Source organism: Olea europaea, chromosome 1 (genome assembly GCF_002742605.1).
Source record: "Olea europaea var. sylvestris chromosome 1, O_europaea_v1, whole genome shotgun sequence".
Classification (NCBI taxonomy): Eukaryota; Viridiplantae; Streptophyta; class Magnoliopsida; order Lamiales; family Oleaceae; genus Olea; species Olea europaea.
The window spans coordinates 26,741,040-26,760,002 of NC_036237.1; the positions used below are offsets into that span (position 1 = coordinate 26,741,040).

The window sequence follows — 18,963 nt, forward strand, 5'->3', positions numbered from 1 at the left end:
AAAAAAAAAAAAATACAGGGGCAAAATTTTGTGGGGTCATTTGACCCCACATGACCCCATGTGAGTCCCCCCCTGGCTAGGAGGATGCAACTGTGACTACCATACTTCGTCCGAAGGATCAATATTCAACGTAAATTTATGTTCATACGAACTTTGTCAATATCTGTCTCCAGTTTTTATGCCTCTGTCAAAATAATCTCTTCTGATTTCAAATGAAATGGAAGTTACCATGTAATATGTTACTCCCCCTCACATAAGCGTGTGAAGAGGAGGCAGGTCCAAAAATGCCATGCCCAAGGCGTGAGGTCCTTGAAGTGATATTGTCCGAGCCATTTAAGTGCCCGATGCGTTGCTTCAGAAGCGTGAGATAATTGAGGCATTACGCTACGATGAAGAAGAGAAGCACCTCTTCGCCGGCAGTTTCACAAACGTATCTTTTGGTCAAGATTGTCTCAATATCCTTAAGAATGATTGATGTGACATCTCTGTCATATGTTAATTTAAAATCAGAAGAATTAATTGCCTACCTACCTAGGAAGCGATTGATTGACACCTACGAGCAAACGTCTCGCAACGTCGGATGATCACACGTGTCTCACATCTAGTGGTGCCCTTTGCCTATAAGTACCAAGAACTTGGGCCAAAAATAGGGTGAACATGATACTACTGTTATTCCACAACCAAGTTATTTGATTTTTCTCCTCTTGAGTTTGTGCATTCCGCTACCACCACCGACTAACTTAATCGTCGTAATGTATGTGGCCGCCGCCACCGCTAGTACCGGTCATATACGTTTGACCGTTTGTTGATTGCATGCAAGGAGAAATACGTGGAGTAGCTCTCGATTGCCTGAGTAGATGGTCTGATTCACGGGGTCCACATAATCCATATTTTGACTGCTTAACCAATTATACGGTTGAGCTCGAAAGAATCAATGTCAAGAGAAGAATTGTCGGCATCAATGCAGTAAAATAATGCCTGGATTGTAACTACTACCACAGAACCATAACATGGAATTGTAGATTTTATTTTACTTTTGGGTTCTGCTTGATTATTTGATTGCAAAGCTTCTCCGACAATTTTTACCCTGATTTTCTGTTTCAGTAGGTATGTCTTTACAATAGTGCCGCCACGTTTACGTTTATTCTTGAATATAGTTTGAGTCAAAACTAGGCTCTGCCGGAGAATCTTTAAATGGGGCTGGTTCTGTTCAGTCCAAGAATCAAGAATCACTATTCTAAAGCAAGCCAAAGCTAATACTGTTCTATCCTAGGTTATTAAGGCACCCTGTTTTTTGCATTAGGTTAATGGGAAAAGCGGAAAAATGGTTAAACGAAAGAAGGCTGATAATAAGAACACTTGATGGAGCTTAGGAAGAGAAAGGTCCAAGCAATTGGGTGACACAATCCTCAGCTGAGAAGAGAAAAAAATGGAGGACCATATAAAGGAGAAGACAATGCGTATCCATTTGATTGCAAAGATGAAATTGAATTGAATTGAAAATGAATTAAAGGGAATTGAATTGCCTAGAAATTATTTTTTTGAGAATTGTAAATTATTGTATTTTATTGGAATAATTTTTCATGTGAAAAATGTTGAAATAAAAGTGTTTTTTGATCTCCGTTTGACTTTGTTTTATATGAAAATTTTCAATTAAAGGGATAGATTTTATTGTTATTGGGGATGAAATTTGTATCCATTGCCAACATACAAAAAAAAAACAAAAATTTCAAGAAAATCATCTATCTTTTGGTGTTCGTTTGACGTTGTTTTACATGAAAATTGTTATTTAAAGGGAAACATTTTTTTACAATAATTCTTAAAATTTGTTTCCATTGCAAAAAAAATTAAAAATTAAAAATCGAAAAAAAAAAGTGTTATAGCGACCGAGAATTCCAATTCTCACCATTTTGATTTCCATTTTCCATAGAATTGAGATGCAATCAAACATAGCATAAAATATTAATACCATGAAATTGAAAATTAAGATATTTTGATATTTGAGTCAAATACTTAGCTCTTCCAGTTGTTTTTTTTTTTTTTTTTTTTTTTTATGTATGAGAGTAATATTATTTAAAATCACTGATGTTAAAACACCAATTTTAAGTGATGCTAGACGTCATTAAGCCCCTATTTGGTCTTCATTCTTTCTAAATTTTAATGGTTGAAATAGTATTTTTTTGAAGCATGTGTGATTGAAAAAGAATGAAATTTTTTTTATTTGAGTGTAATATTATTTTATGGAAAATTGTGTGATTGAAAATAAGAATGAGAAAAAAAATAAGAACGAGAATGGAGGCCAAACAGGGGTTAAATGAATCATCTGTCAGATAATACCACATAAATATATGCTAAATAGCATTATTCTTTTGATAAAGACTACCCACTCATTGTAATTGTTTGACCTATGAATATTATTAGTAAGAGAATAAATTTTTTGAGGTGCTTAGTATTACATCTTCAATTATTTGATGAATTTGTAATTGAACAAATATATATATATATATATATATATATAATTGAACAAATATATATATATATATATATATATAGAGAGAGAGAGAGAGAGAGAGAGAATAATTTGATAAAGCTGAGTAAGAAATGGAATGAATAGGTCAACTATGAATAACTAAAAAGTGAATGTTGAAAAACATTACTGAGATGCAATGATTTGTGAAAAATTAAAGAGGAAAGGATACTTCTGAGATAAACAGAATTCTCTTATTCAAATTATAAATGATAAATAAAAATTATTTAAAAAAAAGTAAAAATAAAATGATCAACAACTTAACAAAATGAACACCATACTAAATGAAGGCAATTTCCATTTTTCTATGCAAACAGAAGATGCACCAAGAGAAAACAGATCAAAAAGAACTTCTTCTTCTTCTTCCTTTTTTTTCTCGCTTTTGTAATTTTTCCATGAACGAAGTGGATAAAGTAAACATTTTAACTATTTTTGTTTCTTTCCATTTTTCTTTCCAAAAATAATTTTCTAGGAAATAGTTTTCTTCGCATTTTTTGTTTTTATTAGAATCGGTTGCTGTACTGTTAAATATAAATCATTTGAAGAATGGAGCATGTAAATAACATCATCATTTGCATTCTTGAACATATATTCCACTTCAACACCACCATCCATCAATTTTTTCGTCCAGTTTATGATTTTTCGAGCATTAAGGTTTGTCTAACCAACATGGTGTATAATTTTTGCGTTCGATTTATTAAAATTCATCAGAACTGTGAGTAGAATGCCTCCAAATTACATATTTGTGCATATTTTTTGTTATCGTAATAAATGAGTATTTCACGCTAAAAACTCCCAAAAATCAAGCTGTTTCGATTCAAAAGAAATATCCCTATTAGATAGACCTTTAAAGGAATTTAGAAAATGAGCCTTTTATGATTTTATTTAGTCTCACAGAATTATCGTTTATTTCCAATCCTTCAACAGGAAAAAAAAAAATTAAAATTAAAATTAAAAAATAAAAAAGAAAAAAGAAAAAAAACCATGATATAGTATATGATATAACTTTTTTGGATTCTCTTTGCACGGAAAAATGAAAATCAGAGTCACAATGGTATTCTCTTGCACTTGGGGATTATTTTGATAGTTTAAGAATTTATTGGCTTTTATGGTAAATTTAGATTTTTCTATTAATTAAGTTCTTTCTTGGCTAGTGTTTCAAATAGTACCTTTGATTAGGGTTTTTACAATGGTAGTTTGAGATTTCTTTCTAGGACCGCTAGGGTTCTGTTAAGAGGGACTTATCACCTATGAAAGAAAAGTGAGTTTCTCAATTATGTATCCAATTTTCAGTATTCTGTATGAATCGTGAAGTTTAAACTTTCGCTATTGTACGTGAATCAACATGTCTTTGATGTATAATTTGTTAGTGTTCAAGAGAAAATAAATAGGAATTGGAAAGTCGTCCAGAATTTTGTGTTATCACGCTTCCCTTCCTTACATCCACGCTAGGTGGGGACGGATTTTATTCATTATATCATTGTTATATTATATGAAATATTAATTTTACCTGCATTTTAATTATCCAAAGGAAATTAGATATCTTGTTAGATTAGGTTTCTTCTTCTAAGATTTAACTATTTAAAATCAAGAGAAATACTTCCCCTTTTAGTTTTACTGTTTTCTTCTTCTTCTTCCTCCTTTTTTTTTTTTTTTTGCTGTTTCTTTTCTGTATCAATCAAAATGTTGTCACATATGCCATTGAAGGCTTGTGACGATCGACTTTATGGATAAAGTGATACAATTGTGACGACTGATGAATTTGTTAAATATATAGCATATAGTCATTTTGGTAGCATCAAATTATGGTAGGTTAATGGTGAGGGACACAGAGGTTGAGGAGATTTAACAACGGCATAATAACATTTTTCTGTCTATTTGCCCCATCAAAGCTGACGAGGTTTGTCGATTTATTGCCGACTTGAATAGTTGTTAGAACTTGGTATCCAAGGAGGCCGTGTGCAAAAGTTAGGGTTAAAGCACACAAAATAATATAATTGGCTTGGTTGGGGAAAGAACGAGGCTAAAGGTTAATTGACACGTTTGAGATTTCTTTATAGAATTGGTTTCTTTGATTAGGATTTTTACAATGGTAGTTTGAGATTTCATCCCTAGGGTTTTCTTAGAGGGAGTTATCACTTGGGAAATGAAAAATTCATGAGTTTCTCAATTATGTATCCAATATTTTGTATGAATAACGAAGTTTAAACTTTCGATATTGTTCATGAATCAACGTGCTTTTGATGTATAATTTTCCAGTCTTCAAGAGAGAATTAACAAAAATTAGAAAGTCATCGAGAATTTCGTGTTATTCACCCTTCCCTTCCGTACATTACTATGCTAGCAGGTTTTGGCGAATTTTATTCATTATTATATTATTTGAAATATTGTTTACTTGCAATTTAATTATCCTGGGGAATTTAAATGTTTTGCGTTGGATATTGGTTAAATAAATCGAAAATTGAAAATCGATTAAAGTTCGTATCGACTTCGACTAAATACTCAAAAGCTCGACTCAATTCGTTTAGGCAAAATTGTTTGCCACTTCGCCGCTTCGGGGCGCACAAACGGGGATCGACCTGCCCGGTCAGGTCGCAGGGGTCGAGGGGGCAACGCCCCCGAAAGAGAATTTTGATTTCTCTGCATGTATTCAAGGGTATATTTGACATTTCGAAAACCAACATCGGATGAATGAGAAATTACGAAAAAGGCCTCAACCATTAGTGAATAGACACCTTTTCATAAAGGTGCATTGTTTGGAAAGGGTTTGGCCTCAACCATTTCGTCCACACCCTTTCATGGTCTATAAATAGGACCCTTTGGGTGTCCTATTCCTCACAATTTGATATGCAAAAACGTCTCTCATCCTCTCTTCTATCCAAAATCAAAATCATTTCATTTATTTTGATTTTCTTTCATTTCATCTTTGGAGTACATAAGCCTACATTTGGTTCGTTGTACTTGTGTTTTGGAGTGCTACAAACACAAGTGTAGTCGTTGTATCTTGGGAGTCGATTGCCAAAATCCGTAGGCACCGTTGCGGGGCAAATTCGACTTAAAGACAAAGAGTCCAACTCTTGCCTCGGCTTTGTCACCATCATTATACTTATTTCGGCGTCACTATTCACAAAATTCTTCCAACAATTTGTTAGATTACGTTTCTTCTTCTCAGATTTAACTATTTAAAATAAAGAGAAAATATTTTCCCTTTTAGTTTTACAGTTTTTTTTTTAACTTCTGCTGCTTCATTTTGGTATCAAAGCACAATTTTCGATCCTTGTCAAAATGTTGCCACAGAGGCCATTGAAGGCTTGTGATGACTATGGATGAAAGTGATACAAAGAGATAAGATAACACAATTATGATGATTGATGCATTTGTTAATGTAGTATATATATGGCCATTTTGGTAGCCTCGAATTATGGTAGGTTAACTAAAGTTGAGGGACCTAGAGGTCGAGGAGATTTAGCTCCTATTGGGTTCCATTTTAATGTGATTTTGAGAGAATGTATTTTCGAAGAGTCATGCTATATATATAGTCATTATTGACAACATTATTTGGCAACATCACATTTATCGATTTAAAAACTGTTTTTTATATCAAATGCTTGAATTTTGACAACACATGATTGACAACCAAGTTTTGAGTTTACGTGTAATATTTTTTAATGGAAGAATATGTGATTCAAAATAAATTTTGAAAAATTGTATTTTGAAATTAATGGAGCCTAGCTCAACAACAGCATAATAACATTTTTCAGTCCATTTGCACCATCGAAGCTGACGAGGTTTGTCGATTTATTGCTGACTTGAATAGTTGTTAGAATTTGGTCTCCAAGGAGGCAGTGCAAAAGATAGGGTTAACCACTAAGGAGCACACAAAACAATACAATTGGCTTGGTTGGAGAAAGAAACGAGGCTAAAAGTTAATTGACACGTTTTATTCAATGCATATATTAGTACTACGTTTCAGGACAATATGACGTGCAACTTAGTTTCCAAGGATGTATGTCGTTCACTATTGAGTCATCTTCGACGGCTTGATGAACATGTAATCTCCACGTTTATTATTGTCGAAAAGGGCGAAGGATACTGTAACTTTGATTCAGATTGACATAGCTAGAAAGACTGTTTTGGAAGATGAAGTCTTGACAAGAGAAACAAGATCAAGTTACTGCATGTTGAACAATCAAGAATGAAGTGAACAAAAAACAAATCATTAAAAAATAACACTCTTGTTTTAGTTCATAAAATTCGTTCAAGAAAAATATAATTGATTGTATGTGCGTCTTAATTATCCATTTCATTAATTTCGTAATTCGTACATATAAACATGTAGAGGTGGATAAAAATACAGACCAACAAGAACACAGAAAACCCATAACGAAACTCAGGTGGCCCAACCTCAATTATAATATTAGCGCACAAACTTGAGTGGAAAATTTGCCAGAAAAAAGCCACACTACTTGTGTAGACCTAAGATTGCGTATTTTATTGTCTTGTCTTCAAAATTTATTTCAACCTAACGATCAATGCGTCCTTATATTCTAAGCACCCACTAAATGCAAACGCAGAAATTATAGAAAACTCCTATACCATTTCACTACTCTTAAAGATATGGCTGAAGAATGCAATGAAAGTTCTGTTGCTGCCACCGCTTCCTCCCTGTATAATTGGTGGCCAGATCTTCATTTAAATTCTTTATCTTCTTGGAGTACAAACAATCCGTGGAGCCAACAAAATAACAGCTCCAACTCTTCTGGTGAAGAGGATGTTTCCATGTTTACGACATACACAAATGTTTCTAATCAGTCTGGTGTCAGCGTTGAGTCGTCGCGAAGACTAGTTGAAAGTGCATCGACTAATGAACTGGTTGGAGAAACGGGTTCTGATGATCAGCCATGGAGCCATGTTATTTTGTAAGTATTTATGATTATTATTGGATTCTTAGCTAGCTAGAAGTTTTTATTTTCATTCCAAAATTTTGGATGTATCCTTGTGTTTTTTTCCCATTTCTTGATTAGTAGTGGCATCCCTATTGCTATTTTTTGTTCATTTTGGTAGGTGGGAAAAGAAAGATTTATTCAAGAAAAGAAGAAAAGTTTACTTTGTAGGGTTGGTGAAGATAGCTTGAGTGGTCAATAATATATAGTTCAGTTCTATTTTATAACTCATTCTTAAGCCGAATTCAAATCTTTGTTTCTATTCATATACTTGTGTAGATTTTATGGGCATCAGAGTAGTACAAAAATACAAGAAATAATTATATATAGGCACCCGAAAATTTTTATTTGAATAAATTTTCTTGAGCCTTTCTCTCAAATCAGTATTCTAACCAGATTATGCACAGTCACTACTAAATTAAGATATATTAAACGTATCCTTGATCTACATCATCTAAAAACATAAGAAGCTGCGCTCGAGTAAGAGCAAAATTTAATCTTGGACAATTTGTATCATATGCAGAACTGGTAGCAATGAAGACTGGCAGGACGGTCAAGATGTAGGAGAGAATCTACTCGATGATTTTTCTTCGAAAAATCTGCCGATTAGAATGTTTGATCCTCAATATGACTGCTTGAAGAGAATGGACAATGGATGGGATTTCACAGGTTCCTCATATTTAAATTATACGAACAAACAGTTCAATGAGAGCTCAGTTCAAACTGGAAGGCTAAACAAGCTATCAAATTCAGTCTGCGATCACCAGTTTGGTTCATGTTCATGCAATACATCATTAGGTTCTATATTAAATCATAGTAGCAACAATTTGATGTTGTCTGGACGAAACATGAACAGGAATTTCAGCTTATTATCATGTCGATATGGTAATGAAATGAAAGCAGAAAATGAAGGAGCCATTGAGATAACAGGGACTGCATTTCCTAGGTTGTGCAGCAGCACTAATGAAGGGTCTGAATATCAAATGAGCTATAACAAGAACACAGCCGTAGGTGGTGATCGTGGCAGATATCACAGTGGATTAATTTTGTCAGATACGCAGTGGAATAATTCGAAAAGTTTGGCTGATCTTATAACTTTTAGTAGCTATTCAAACAAGCCACTGATCGATATCAATTCTTCTAAATCAGACCTAGAAACTTTGAATTTATCAGATTCTAAGAAGAGAGAGCAACAAACTTCCTATCCAGTAAGCTCTCCTGTCATATATTCTCCTTCTTCTTCTTCTCCTTCTTCAACCAATGCTACTCAATATTAATTGAAAATCTTTCAATAATCCGAGCAACTAGAGTGCTATACATCTAAAACCATTAAATTAATACCTAATTTTCTTCTCCTTTTTCTTTGTCTTCCTAAGTTTCAGCCTGCAGTAGCAACAAGCTCTACAGTAACAAGAAGCAACGTGAGGGCACAAAGAATTAGAAGTCATGAAGGAAAGAAGAAAAGAATTGAAGAGAGTTCAGGCCCGGTTGTGAAGAAGCCTATGCTTCAATATCCAACGGTCTCATCTACCAAGGTAACTGTAGTTCAACCAATTAACAAAATTATCTGTAAAAAATCCGTCCTGTAGTCGTGTTTTTTGGTAGTATGACGAAAGAACGATATTGTATGAGCTTCTTGTGAATTGTTTTTGTCGATCTTTAGACACAGGTTCCCAAAGTAAAGCTTACAGATAAAATCACAGCTCTTCAGCAACTTGTATCGCCATTCGGAAAGGTTAGATATTAGCATTAATATCAAGACTATAGCTGTTTTATTTAAAATTCTTGAATTTGTGGATTTATAATTTGTTGGTTTAATGTTTTAATTAGACTGACACAGCATCTGTGTTATGGGAGGCTATTTGCTATATAAGGTTTCTACAAGAACAAATACAGGTGATCACAGAATCCATACAAACTCTTCCTAGTTTCAGAATTATTTCAAACTGCCATTACGTAAAATTATAGAGGGAGAGAGAGAGAAAAATCTAATTAGAAGATATAGAGCCCACTTCGTCTTTTTAAATATACATCATCATTTATATTTAACCTGGAATACTTTCATGTCTGTCTGCAGCTATTGATGAGCAACCCCTACATGAAGAGCAACTCATGCAAGGTGATCATTCAAAAGAAGCATCATATTTATCTAACAATGCGTGAGCAAAGCTTCGACTAGAAAAAACATATTCCCTTAGCTAAAAAAAATTTTAAAAAAAAAATAAAAAAATAAACTCAAAGTCAACAGTTAATTTTAACTATATATTTATAGAACCCATAAATTTTTTTTTTTCCATTTTTATTCACTCATTTTATCAATTTTTATGAAAATTTACTGAAAATCTGATTCTCGGCAAAACCAGAAAGCGGCTTAACCGTGTGTGTGCTAACGTGTATTTTCGTAAACTTTTTGGCATGCAGGATCCATGGGGAGGATTGGATAGGTGGGAAGTGGAGGTTGATCTGAGGAGTCGAGGTCTTTGTTTAGTTCCAATTTCATGTACACCTCAAATATTTGGCGACAACAATGGATCCGACTTCTTTACTCCATCGTATAGAGAATGTTTGTACAAATGAAATAAGAGAAACGCTACAAGTACATATTTTTTTAACGGATTTTATACAGAAAACAAAATTATCTCATAGGGATTGGCTATTGCCAAAAATTGTTTTTGGCAATGACAAATCACAGGGAGATCATCTTCTTGTATAAAATCTGGTAAAAAAATCTGTATCTATCGAATAATTCTCACTAAGGAGGCAAAGGTTGGTTGATGTTCACAAATAAATTAAGATCCTTTCTTGGTTTGTTCTTAATAAATTGTTGAGTTAAATGTAGAAAGCTAGCTTCCATGGATAATGATCTATTTGTACAGTACGTGTAATGAATTTTGAACTGTGCTGCAAAATGTAAAAAACTTATATGTATTCTTGTGCTACCTTTACAGTACTATATATAAATTTTTAAAATAAGAAATGTTTTCAACGAGTAAACGATTGTCTTTTCATGAAAGAAAATTTCATTTTGTCTTAGTCCATTAGAATGTTAATAATTGAAAATATATAAAAAAAAAATAAATGTTGGGAAAGTAGTTGATTTATCTTTTCGACCAAATTAATAAATTATTTATAAATAATTATGTATTTTAATGGATTCATAAGTATTATCTACTAAATACTAATTTCTGTCTATTTATAATTTCTTTCCAAAAAACTAACCGTAGTTTTCAATTATTTTGGCAATGCCTCTTCTTACGTCAATTTCTCCGGATGTACTCTTTTCTCATTTAATTAAAAAAAAAAAAAAATTTAACATTCCATTTAATATATGTGCTCTGAAAGACATGGGTTATTTTCATCCAAAATACTGCAAGTCGACTAAGCCTCCTTTTGGAAGCTCAATTTTATAAATGATTTATAAACTCAGACAATGTCAAATATTAATTTTAACTACATTTATTCATTACTATGCATACATTTTTGAGGATCCTATTCTTCTTACTTATTCTTTGTTTGAGCCATATTATTTTCATAAAAATACATTTTTAATAGCGTATTAATGAAAAATGTGGTTAAAAATAAATATAAATTTTGTGTTTGTATGTAATAATATTTTATTTAAAAACGTGTTATTAAAATAATATTTAATCATCGTTGAAAAATGTAGTTCAAACAACCTAACCATAAAATTTCATCAATGAACAATATAATTTAGAGCAAAAGAATCATCACGTTATTCCATTGAAAATAATTTGAAAAATAGATAAGAATAACAAAAAAACAAGAGAAGAATTAAGAGAAAAATGAAAAGACATGAAAATATTTCATCCGTCTTCAAGAAATTAATTATGATTTTTGTTTCTTAAATTTATCCAACCAGTCTACATCGTGAAGGTAGGAGATTTAGCTGAGTACAATACTGAAACAAATCATAGGTTCAACTTTCTTCCTTATAAACTGAGTTTTGCTGCATCAGATACACTAAATTTGGATAAGGCAACTTTTCAATCACTATATTATCTTCATGAACAGAAACGAAATTGTAAGTTAAAAAGAGGCTGGAAAAGGAGAGAACAGAGGCCAGAGGGAAACCGTAACATAAACACAAAACAAATGGTTGGGCATTCTCTGTTTCTACATCACAGAATTGTTCATTTCTTTCACTTTGGCTGTCAAGCACACGCGGGGAAAAATGAAGCGCAAAAACGAACAAAAGATTTCGATTGAGACTCCGACCAAACAGACAATTTTCACTAAAAATAAAAAGAAGCATCATATTTCACCATTCTCTGTTAAATCACAATTCAGTGAAGGTCTACAATATGTGAAGTGAGAACAAGCTTAATAGTTCACAAGCCATTCCTTGCCATACAAACACCATGATTATCACGTTTTTGGATTCTGTTTCAGGCAGAAGTTTCTCCCCAATGCCAATTCGACATGATCACACAACTCCATATTTGTTTCCAACATTTAACATCTCTTCACCATCAACGGAAGGGCTGATATTGTGTGACTCCACGTTTTGGAGGCAACTTCCTCAGTATGAAAAGGACAAGCGAAGAAGGTATTATCTCTACCAACTGCAAATCAATGTATTACATACTAGAATTGACATATTCATGCATGCTAAAAATATTAATTAGCTGAAAACAGATGACACATCAAGCAGCAATAAGATGTTTAAAAAGTGGCAGATGAAGCTATGACGGCAAAAACCTAGCCTTTTACTGTCTCAGTAAACAAATTTGATAAGATCCACTAATTACAGAATGGCATAGAAATGTTGACAGAAAGGCAACATGAACTAACCACCATATGCTTAGCATGCTTAAGAACAGAAATGATTTGGCTAGAATATCTTCTTTGGCTTATCGATTTTCGTTTTTTCATCTTATCTGTTCCTAATTCACATTTATCTTGCTCCCTCTCCTCCTCATCCCGCCCCCCACCCTCCCTCCCTCTTGTCTGCTGATTCTTCTAATGATTTGAAGTAGTAAGAGTAAAGAGTGGAAATTGAGAAAAACAAGAATTTGTTGATCTCGACAAAACAAGATGAAGGATATAAAGAAGAGTTGTGGGGACATGCCTTCTGTAGATTTAAAGAATTATATCATAAAGGGATAATTTATGAGGGAAAAGACTTGGGCCTGTTTGACATAGGTTTTTTGAGAATAGATTTAGTGAAAAGTGATTTTATTTATTTATTTTTATTTTTTTGAGAATATGGTTGAAAAATAGGGAAATGTTATGGGTCCACATGCAAAATTATTTTATTCGAGGAATATATGGGTGAAATGAGTTCAAAGAAAAATGAGCTTTAAAGAATTTGTTCCAAACAGGGGCTTAATTGTTATTTTTGTTTTCCAATTTTCCAACTTCCTTCTCATTTATCCTATAAAAACAGGTGAAAAAGGACAAACAGCAAGAAATTTACAAAATTTATCTTCCTAACCCATCTCATTTCTCTCTTACATTTTCCCTAGACCTTATTTTCCTTAATTCTCATAGCCATCTCATCTTTCTCTTACATTTTCCCTAGATCTTATTTTCCTTAATTCTCATAGCTATCCAAGTCCAAAAGGAGAGCAAAATCAGAATAATTCTACAGTGTTAATGTCAAATTTACTTATATTCAATTACTAAACGATTAGAATCAACTCAACACTAGAAAAACCTCTCTAGAAAAGCTTTGCAATTCAGTTTCTTTTTAATAAAATCCGACAATTTAATCTGGACATAATGAATAACTTGCTAAAATCATTACAAAAATTCCTATATTATGTCTGACCTAAGAATGTTTTCCTGTGTACTCAAACCACCATATTTTCAAATCAAACTGCATTTCCCCTGCCCAGTCCCATACTTCTCATTTCCTATCAATCCCAGGTCTCAATAATGCCAACATTTATCCAAGAGGTCGATTGCCAATTTACAATTTTATAAGGATAAGATTTTCCATGCCACTTCACGCAGAAGGCTTTATTGAAGTGGATAGAATGTACAAAGGAGATCTTCTACTTGTGTGTCAGAGTCTGCTTGGTGTGCTTTTAAAATTTACAGGCTAGGAAACAGACAACAGTCGGACATATCCAACACATACAGATACGCTCCAAATATATATACATTATTTTTCTGAATCTCGAACATGGTGAGAGCATGAAGATGTATCTATTATTTCTATAATTCCAACAACTGTTAAACATGAACATACAAGAGATCTTGTTAAATAGAAGCCATTGTAGATTTGCTGCACAAACCAATTAAGATTTTTTTGCCACATCCACAGAATTATGCGATCCACCAGTTATGAAAAATGATAGGCCTAATATTAATGGTAAACATAGAGCAAGTCAACCTCTTCACATGCAATGAGATACTTTAAAATTCATTTTGGAAAATTGCATGGCTGAATGTTCGTGTCTGTGTTCATGTTTTGTAGTGTACTAAAAAACTAAATCGAGCACTAAATAAAATTTGGTCAGGGAGAAAAAGCTAAATGCAATCTCTCTTTCTGCACTCTTTAGCCATGTTTTAAAAGATGTAATGCGTGGCGATGTGTGGAGGCCAAGCAATGGGCTAGGCGAACTTAGGCGAGGCATAGGCGTAGAAAAACGTAAAAAAGCGTTTCTTTATTTTAATATTATTTTATTTTTAATCAATCAAAAAATTATTTAATAATTAAAAATAATACCTATCAAACATCTAAAATAGATTTATAGAAACTTTATATATTTTTAAAAGTCCCAACAAAAAGATAAGTTTAAAATGTTAATACTAAATAGTAAATAGATAGGAATTTTTGGAAGTTTTCCTTTGTTCAAGGCTTCAAACGGTTGTTTTGAATTTAGTGCAGATGAAGTGAAGAAATCAACCTTTATATTTAAACTTAAAAGAATTGTAAAAAAAAAATAAAATAAAATAATTTGAAAAAAGAAGAGGAGGATAATAATGGTCAACGATTGCTGTTAGGCACCAAGCCACTTCGCTTGGCGTTTCCTCGTGCAGCACGCTTTTAGAACACTGCTCTTTAGTACTGCTATCATGCAAGTATATAATCATGTTTCTTGCCACTTCAATTTTAACGAATTGCCTCTTACAAAAATACTTCTCAGTCAATCCATCTTAGGAAAAAGAGAAACTAGACCTCATAAAGATAAAAGCACCAAATATGCAACAAGAATTTAGGGTTCTGTCCACTTTCAGTTACACATAATATGCTAAATAAAGTTTATTTGAGAACTGCTGAAATAGCATTAATACTAAGTTTTTTACAGAAGAGGCGGCGGAAAAACACACAAGATACTTTCATCTTGAGAAAAGAAATTCCCAACGTTTTCATTACCAATCCCTCATTTGGTTTTCACAGTATAGAAATTATCTCTTCAAGAGTGTCTATGTCACACAAGTGTAACAGAAATGGAAAGAGGGCAAGAAGAAATAACCTAGGAGTTTTTGTTCAGGATCCTCGTGCTGCATGTTACTCCACCTCCAACCCCACCCATCTTAGCTAAGAGATATCCTCTAAATACACATCATTATCCAAATTCGGTACCAACTTCCTGAGATAACTGATCGCTCACTGACCCCCTATACTCCAACAATTCCCCTTCATATTCATTGGAGATTTTCTGGAACATATTTGTGGATATTTGTGCTCTCACACAGAATCTAATACTTAATAGATAACTTTGTTCTCAATCGCCTAAATACTGCACACTTCCTGCTCTGATATACTATCCAAATCTCAGATATATAAAATAGAAGATTAGTAAAGAACATGTTAAACTAGAATATGTCAAGACGAGAACGTTCAAAACTCCAACAAAACGAAAGAAAAGGAGATCAAAATCAAAGAAATCTGTCTGTCTGGAACATTTGTTTTCCGTTGTTTTTGAAAATTAATAAAATTCCAAAATTAAGATAAAATTTCTCATCCACCATGCCCAGATAATAAACAGTAAACAGATAAGCAGTATTATTTTATTAACATCAATCTCCATCATATAACATAATAACTACTTTAGTAATTAACAAAGCTTACCAGGTAATATATGAAGTTTAAAACAGGATGATCCAAAACATCCAAATCTGTGGCTTTATCAAATGCATTAAAGCACATCTGTAGATGATGACACAATAATAGAAACATAAGTCAGATAATTGGAGGAATAATGATTTTAGAAAGGCTTATATTATGCACTTCATCATCATCTCCTTAGGATTAGTAATCAACAAAATACATGGATTACCAAAAAAAATAAATAAAACAACCTCAACTTGAATATTAAACAACAGGAATCTCATTTAGAGGAAGTTTATAAACTGTTTTACTTCCGCAGCTCAACCACATAATAAGATGTGAAGTAACGAAGAAGACAGGACTTACCATAATACATCGAATGAGAAAACATGTAAAACATATTGTGGTTACATAGCCAACCTGAATGTGTGAAAATGTTAGGGAAACAAAAGTTAAACATAAATGCTGAAGGAGATAAGAAAAATGTTCTGTAACTTGGAACATACCTCCTGTAGCTTCTTGCGTCTTCCTTTTGATTCTACTGGGAATCGCTGTAACATTAAGAACAACCTGAATGAAGAGAAATTAAGAGTTCAAAATTAAACTGATTATATAAAGAATCCACAAAAACCTTGTAACCTGCAGATGCCAAATATATACCAAAAATCTATCAAATTCTACATTAATAAGTAAGTCCTATGAGATCGCTCAAGGGAATCTTAGTCACAAGGATATGGACAAGTGGAGAATATCAATTTCACTTGAGACCCCATTTCCTTTCCGAGCAACATATATACTCGTAGTTAAAATAACACTATCACAAGATTATCATTATTATTTATGGCGACCTTCTGTAAACTAGTATTATATGTCAACAGAAAAAGATGTGCAAGGAAGTAAATTTTACGTTATAGAAACAAATTAATGATTTGAGAGTTTACTGCAACTAGAGCTCCATTTTTCCAAAATTCATTTTCAACCACATTTTCCCATAAAATAATGTTACATGTAAATCAAAAACTTTTTCTTATTTTTTAAGACACATTCTCCAAAAAAATTCACTATTCCAAAAAACATTTTCCCCAAAAATCTCATTTTAATGGAGCCCTAACAGGGGCTAGATAAAATCCAATTGCATTGTTGGAAAGGTGAGAGATGGTGATGGTGCATATGATTGTTTCCCAACTTTGTATTTATTTAGATTGATCAAGAAGCTCACTTCCAGAACCAAAGCACTTCTCAATGTGATGAAACATAATTACCTTCCACCATAAAGAAGAAACCCCAGTGCTGCAAATAAAGACACACCTGCAAATTGATGTATGCTTTTAGCAACTCAAAGTTTATTAACACATAAGCAATGTAATTTAATGGAAAATCTAAAATAAAAACCTGCAAAGAACATCTTCGATAAGGTTATCAATAGTGGGATGGGCTTCCACCATATAATTAACCACAAAAGTATCTAAAAAAATTAAATATGAAGTTAGTCAACCAATAAATGCAAAACTTCAGAAAAGATATATGTACAAATTCATATATACATTGTACCGATACTTGACTCCGCTCAGTAGATTAGCATTTTGCCACAGCATCACATTGTAATGTATGTAAAGTATATTTAGACTTGCTACACAACTACTGATAACAATTTATAGTTTATCAATATTTAGTAATTAGCCAAGTCCGATTTTAGAGTGTCAAAACATTATCGGTAGGCGAAAAATAACTTTACTGAAGCTACTTTTTTTATTTAAATGTCTTTACACTAACTATAATGTAATCAGACGGAAGTTTTCTTATCTTAAAATAAAAAGATATCTTAAACACATCATAAGTCGACACATGGATACTATCTTTTCATTCATCTTGCGAAGTCAAAATTAATGCAGATAAGTTCTTTTAAATTGATATCACACCTACGTGAAATTTAACCATGTGTCTTCAAACCATGATTCAAAGTTCTGACCTCTTGTCTCCAATTTGGAAGTTATAGGAAAGAAACACAAGGTAAAGAAAAGGAATCAATTAACTACTTTTAAAATCTACAAAGTTGCGATTGCATTTAATGAAACTTAAAACCAAGTTCAGATAAACATATTTATACAAAAGCTAAAATAAAGCTTCCAAGAAAAACTTAAAGCTTAGTGGTCAGCATGCACATCCCAGTCCCAGACTCACTTCTTTTCTACACCACAAATTCTAAGTCAAGAAAACTATGACTAAATCAAACATTTTCTCCTGACCTCAAAAGTCACAACAACGTCTCAACAGAAGTAAAAAATAGAATAGATTCCGCTCAATCAAAAGTTCAAAAGATAAATTGTTGTTGACAATCCTAATAATATTGGTCATTCTTATCCCCAAAACCATATGCAAGAGTTGTAACTTGCAACATATCAAGCTAATTCAAATGTCATCGCAACAAGACACCAGCCTCATTCAAACCAGGACACCCCAAATTTGACCTACCCGACCGCCAATTGGTATATTACTGTCAAGGTTCACCAAAAGGGATTTATAGTAGTAGTCATTTGATGTGTTGACTTCAAGATGGTCAAAATCCTCTACAAGGACTATGTTAAAAGGATTCCAACTAGCACAAACATATTGTCTGCCACAATACATCTTCAAAAATTGAAATTAAGAGAGAACTGACATAAGTGGGATAAGATGACAAGACAGAAAACAAAAACTTGCGAGAGGTCAGGACAGCAAGGATAAACTGAAAAGAAGTAAATTGAGGAAGCAATCACACCAAAGGTTGTAAGCAAAATACCCAACAGCAGATGCATCCAATGCGGGTATAAATCAACAAGTTGCTTTTGCACGGAGAGAAGCATGCAAAAGATTAATAAATAGCACATGCATCCAAAATAAGCATAAATCAACAAGTTGCATTTGCATAAAGATATGCATACAAAAGATATAGAATAACTTCATATCCAAGTAGATTGGCCAATGAAGCTGAGTCACGAATGATATTATCCATAAAGTGAAGGCAAATATACACTGAAAAATATCCTAACGATGCATACACTACAAGAAAGTATCATAGTTAATTTCAAAATAATAATAATAATAATAAAAGGGAAGGAAAGAGACAGAAAAGGAAGAACTGTGACTGAATGCATCTGATTGATTTTATGGTTTTTTTAATTCCTTTTAAACACTTCGTATCCAATCAAGTAATAAAAATGTCAATAATGATTCTTCAATATTCTCAACATTGATAGTATAAACAAATTGCAGCACAACAAGATCTAAGTAGGCTGTCAAGAAAATCCATTTCCGAAACAGTCTATGCCTCATAGATTGCAATCTTATCTAAACCCTCCCACTGGATGAAACATATTTGGGCAAGAAATTTCACCTGAATGGCATACACCACAACATTAATTGTGTAGAAAGTAGGCCTCAGCCCATCCGTTGATACAGCGCGTGCCTACCAAAAAGTCAAAAGGGGGGTT

General features: G+C 32.8%; 2 protein-coding genes across 3 annotated transcripts in view; one reads left to right on the plus strand and one right to left on the minus strand.

The window, feature by feature from the left end:
- The first annotated feature begins 7,043 nt into the window (after nucleotides 1-7,043).
- Nucleotides 7,044-10,464, plus strand: LOC111399115 (transcription factor bHLH111). Of its 2 annotated transcripts, none has more exons than XM_023026363.1 (7): nucleotides 7,044-7,446; nucleotides 7,994-8,678; nucleotides 8,853-9,005; nucleotides 9,134-9,205; nucleotides 9,301-9,366; nucleotides 9,548-9,589; nucleotides 9,892-10,464. In XM_023026363.1, the coding sequence occupies exons 1-7, from the start codon at nucleotides 7,145-7,147 to the stop codon at nucleotides 10,045-10,047; spliced, it is 1,476 nt and encodes a 491-aa protein (XP_022882131.1). In that variant the 5' UTR covers nucleotides 7,044-7,144; the 3' UTR covers nucleotides 10,048-10,464. The 2 variants fall into 2 exon arrangements, with proteins under 2 accessions (XP_022882131.1, XP_022882126.1); XM_023026358.1 differs by having other exon boundaries at nucleotides 7,045-7,446; nucleotides 8,847-9,005.
- Nucleotides 10,465-11,569: 1,105 nt separating this feature from the next.
- The window catches only part of LOC111399122 (tobamovirus multiplication protein 3-like), a 9,363-nt gene continuing 1,969 nt past the window's right edge, over nucleotides 11,570-18,963 (minus strand). Inside the window, exons 5-11 of the mRNA XM_023026366.1 lie at nucleotides 18,867-18,938; nucleotides 16,886-16,958; nucleotides 16,756-16,801; nucleotides 16,000-16,063; nucleotides 15,860-15,913; nucleotides 15,515-15,592; nucleotides 11,570-12,053 (exon numbers count right to left, since the gene is read on the minus strand). Of these exons, the coding sequence (XP_022882134.1) occupies nucleotides 11,961-12,053; nucleotides 15,515-15,592; nucleotides 15,860-15,913; nucleotides 16,000-16,063; nucleotides 16,756-16,801; nucleotides 16,886-16,958; nucleotides 18,867-18,938 (480 nt within the window). The 3' untranslated portion in view covers nucleotides 11,570-11,960. The remainder of the gene's footprint in view (nucleotides 12,054-15,514; nucleotides 15,593-15,859; nucleotides 15,914-15,999; nucleotides 16,064-16,755; nucleotides 16,802-16,885; nucleotides 16,959-18,866; nucleotides 18,939-18,963) is intronic.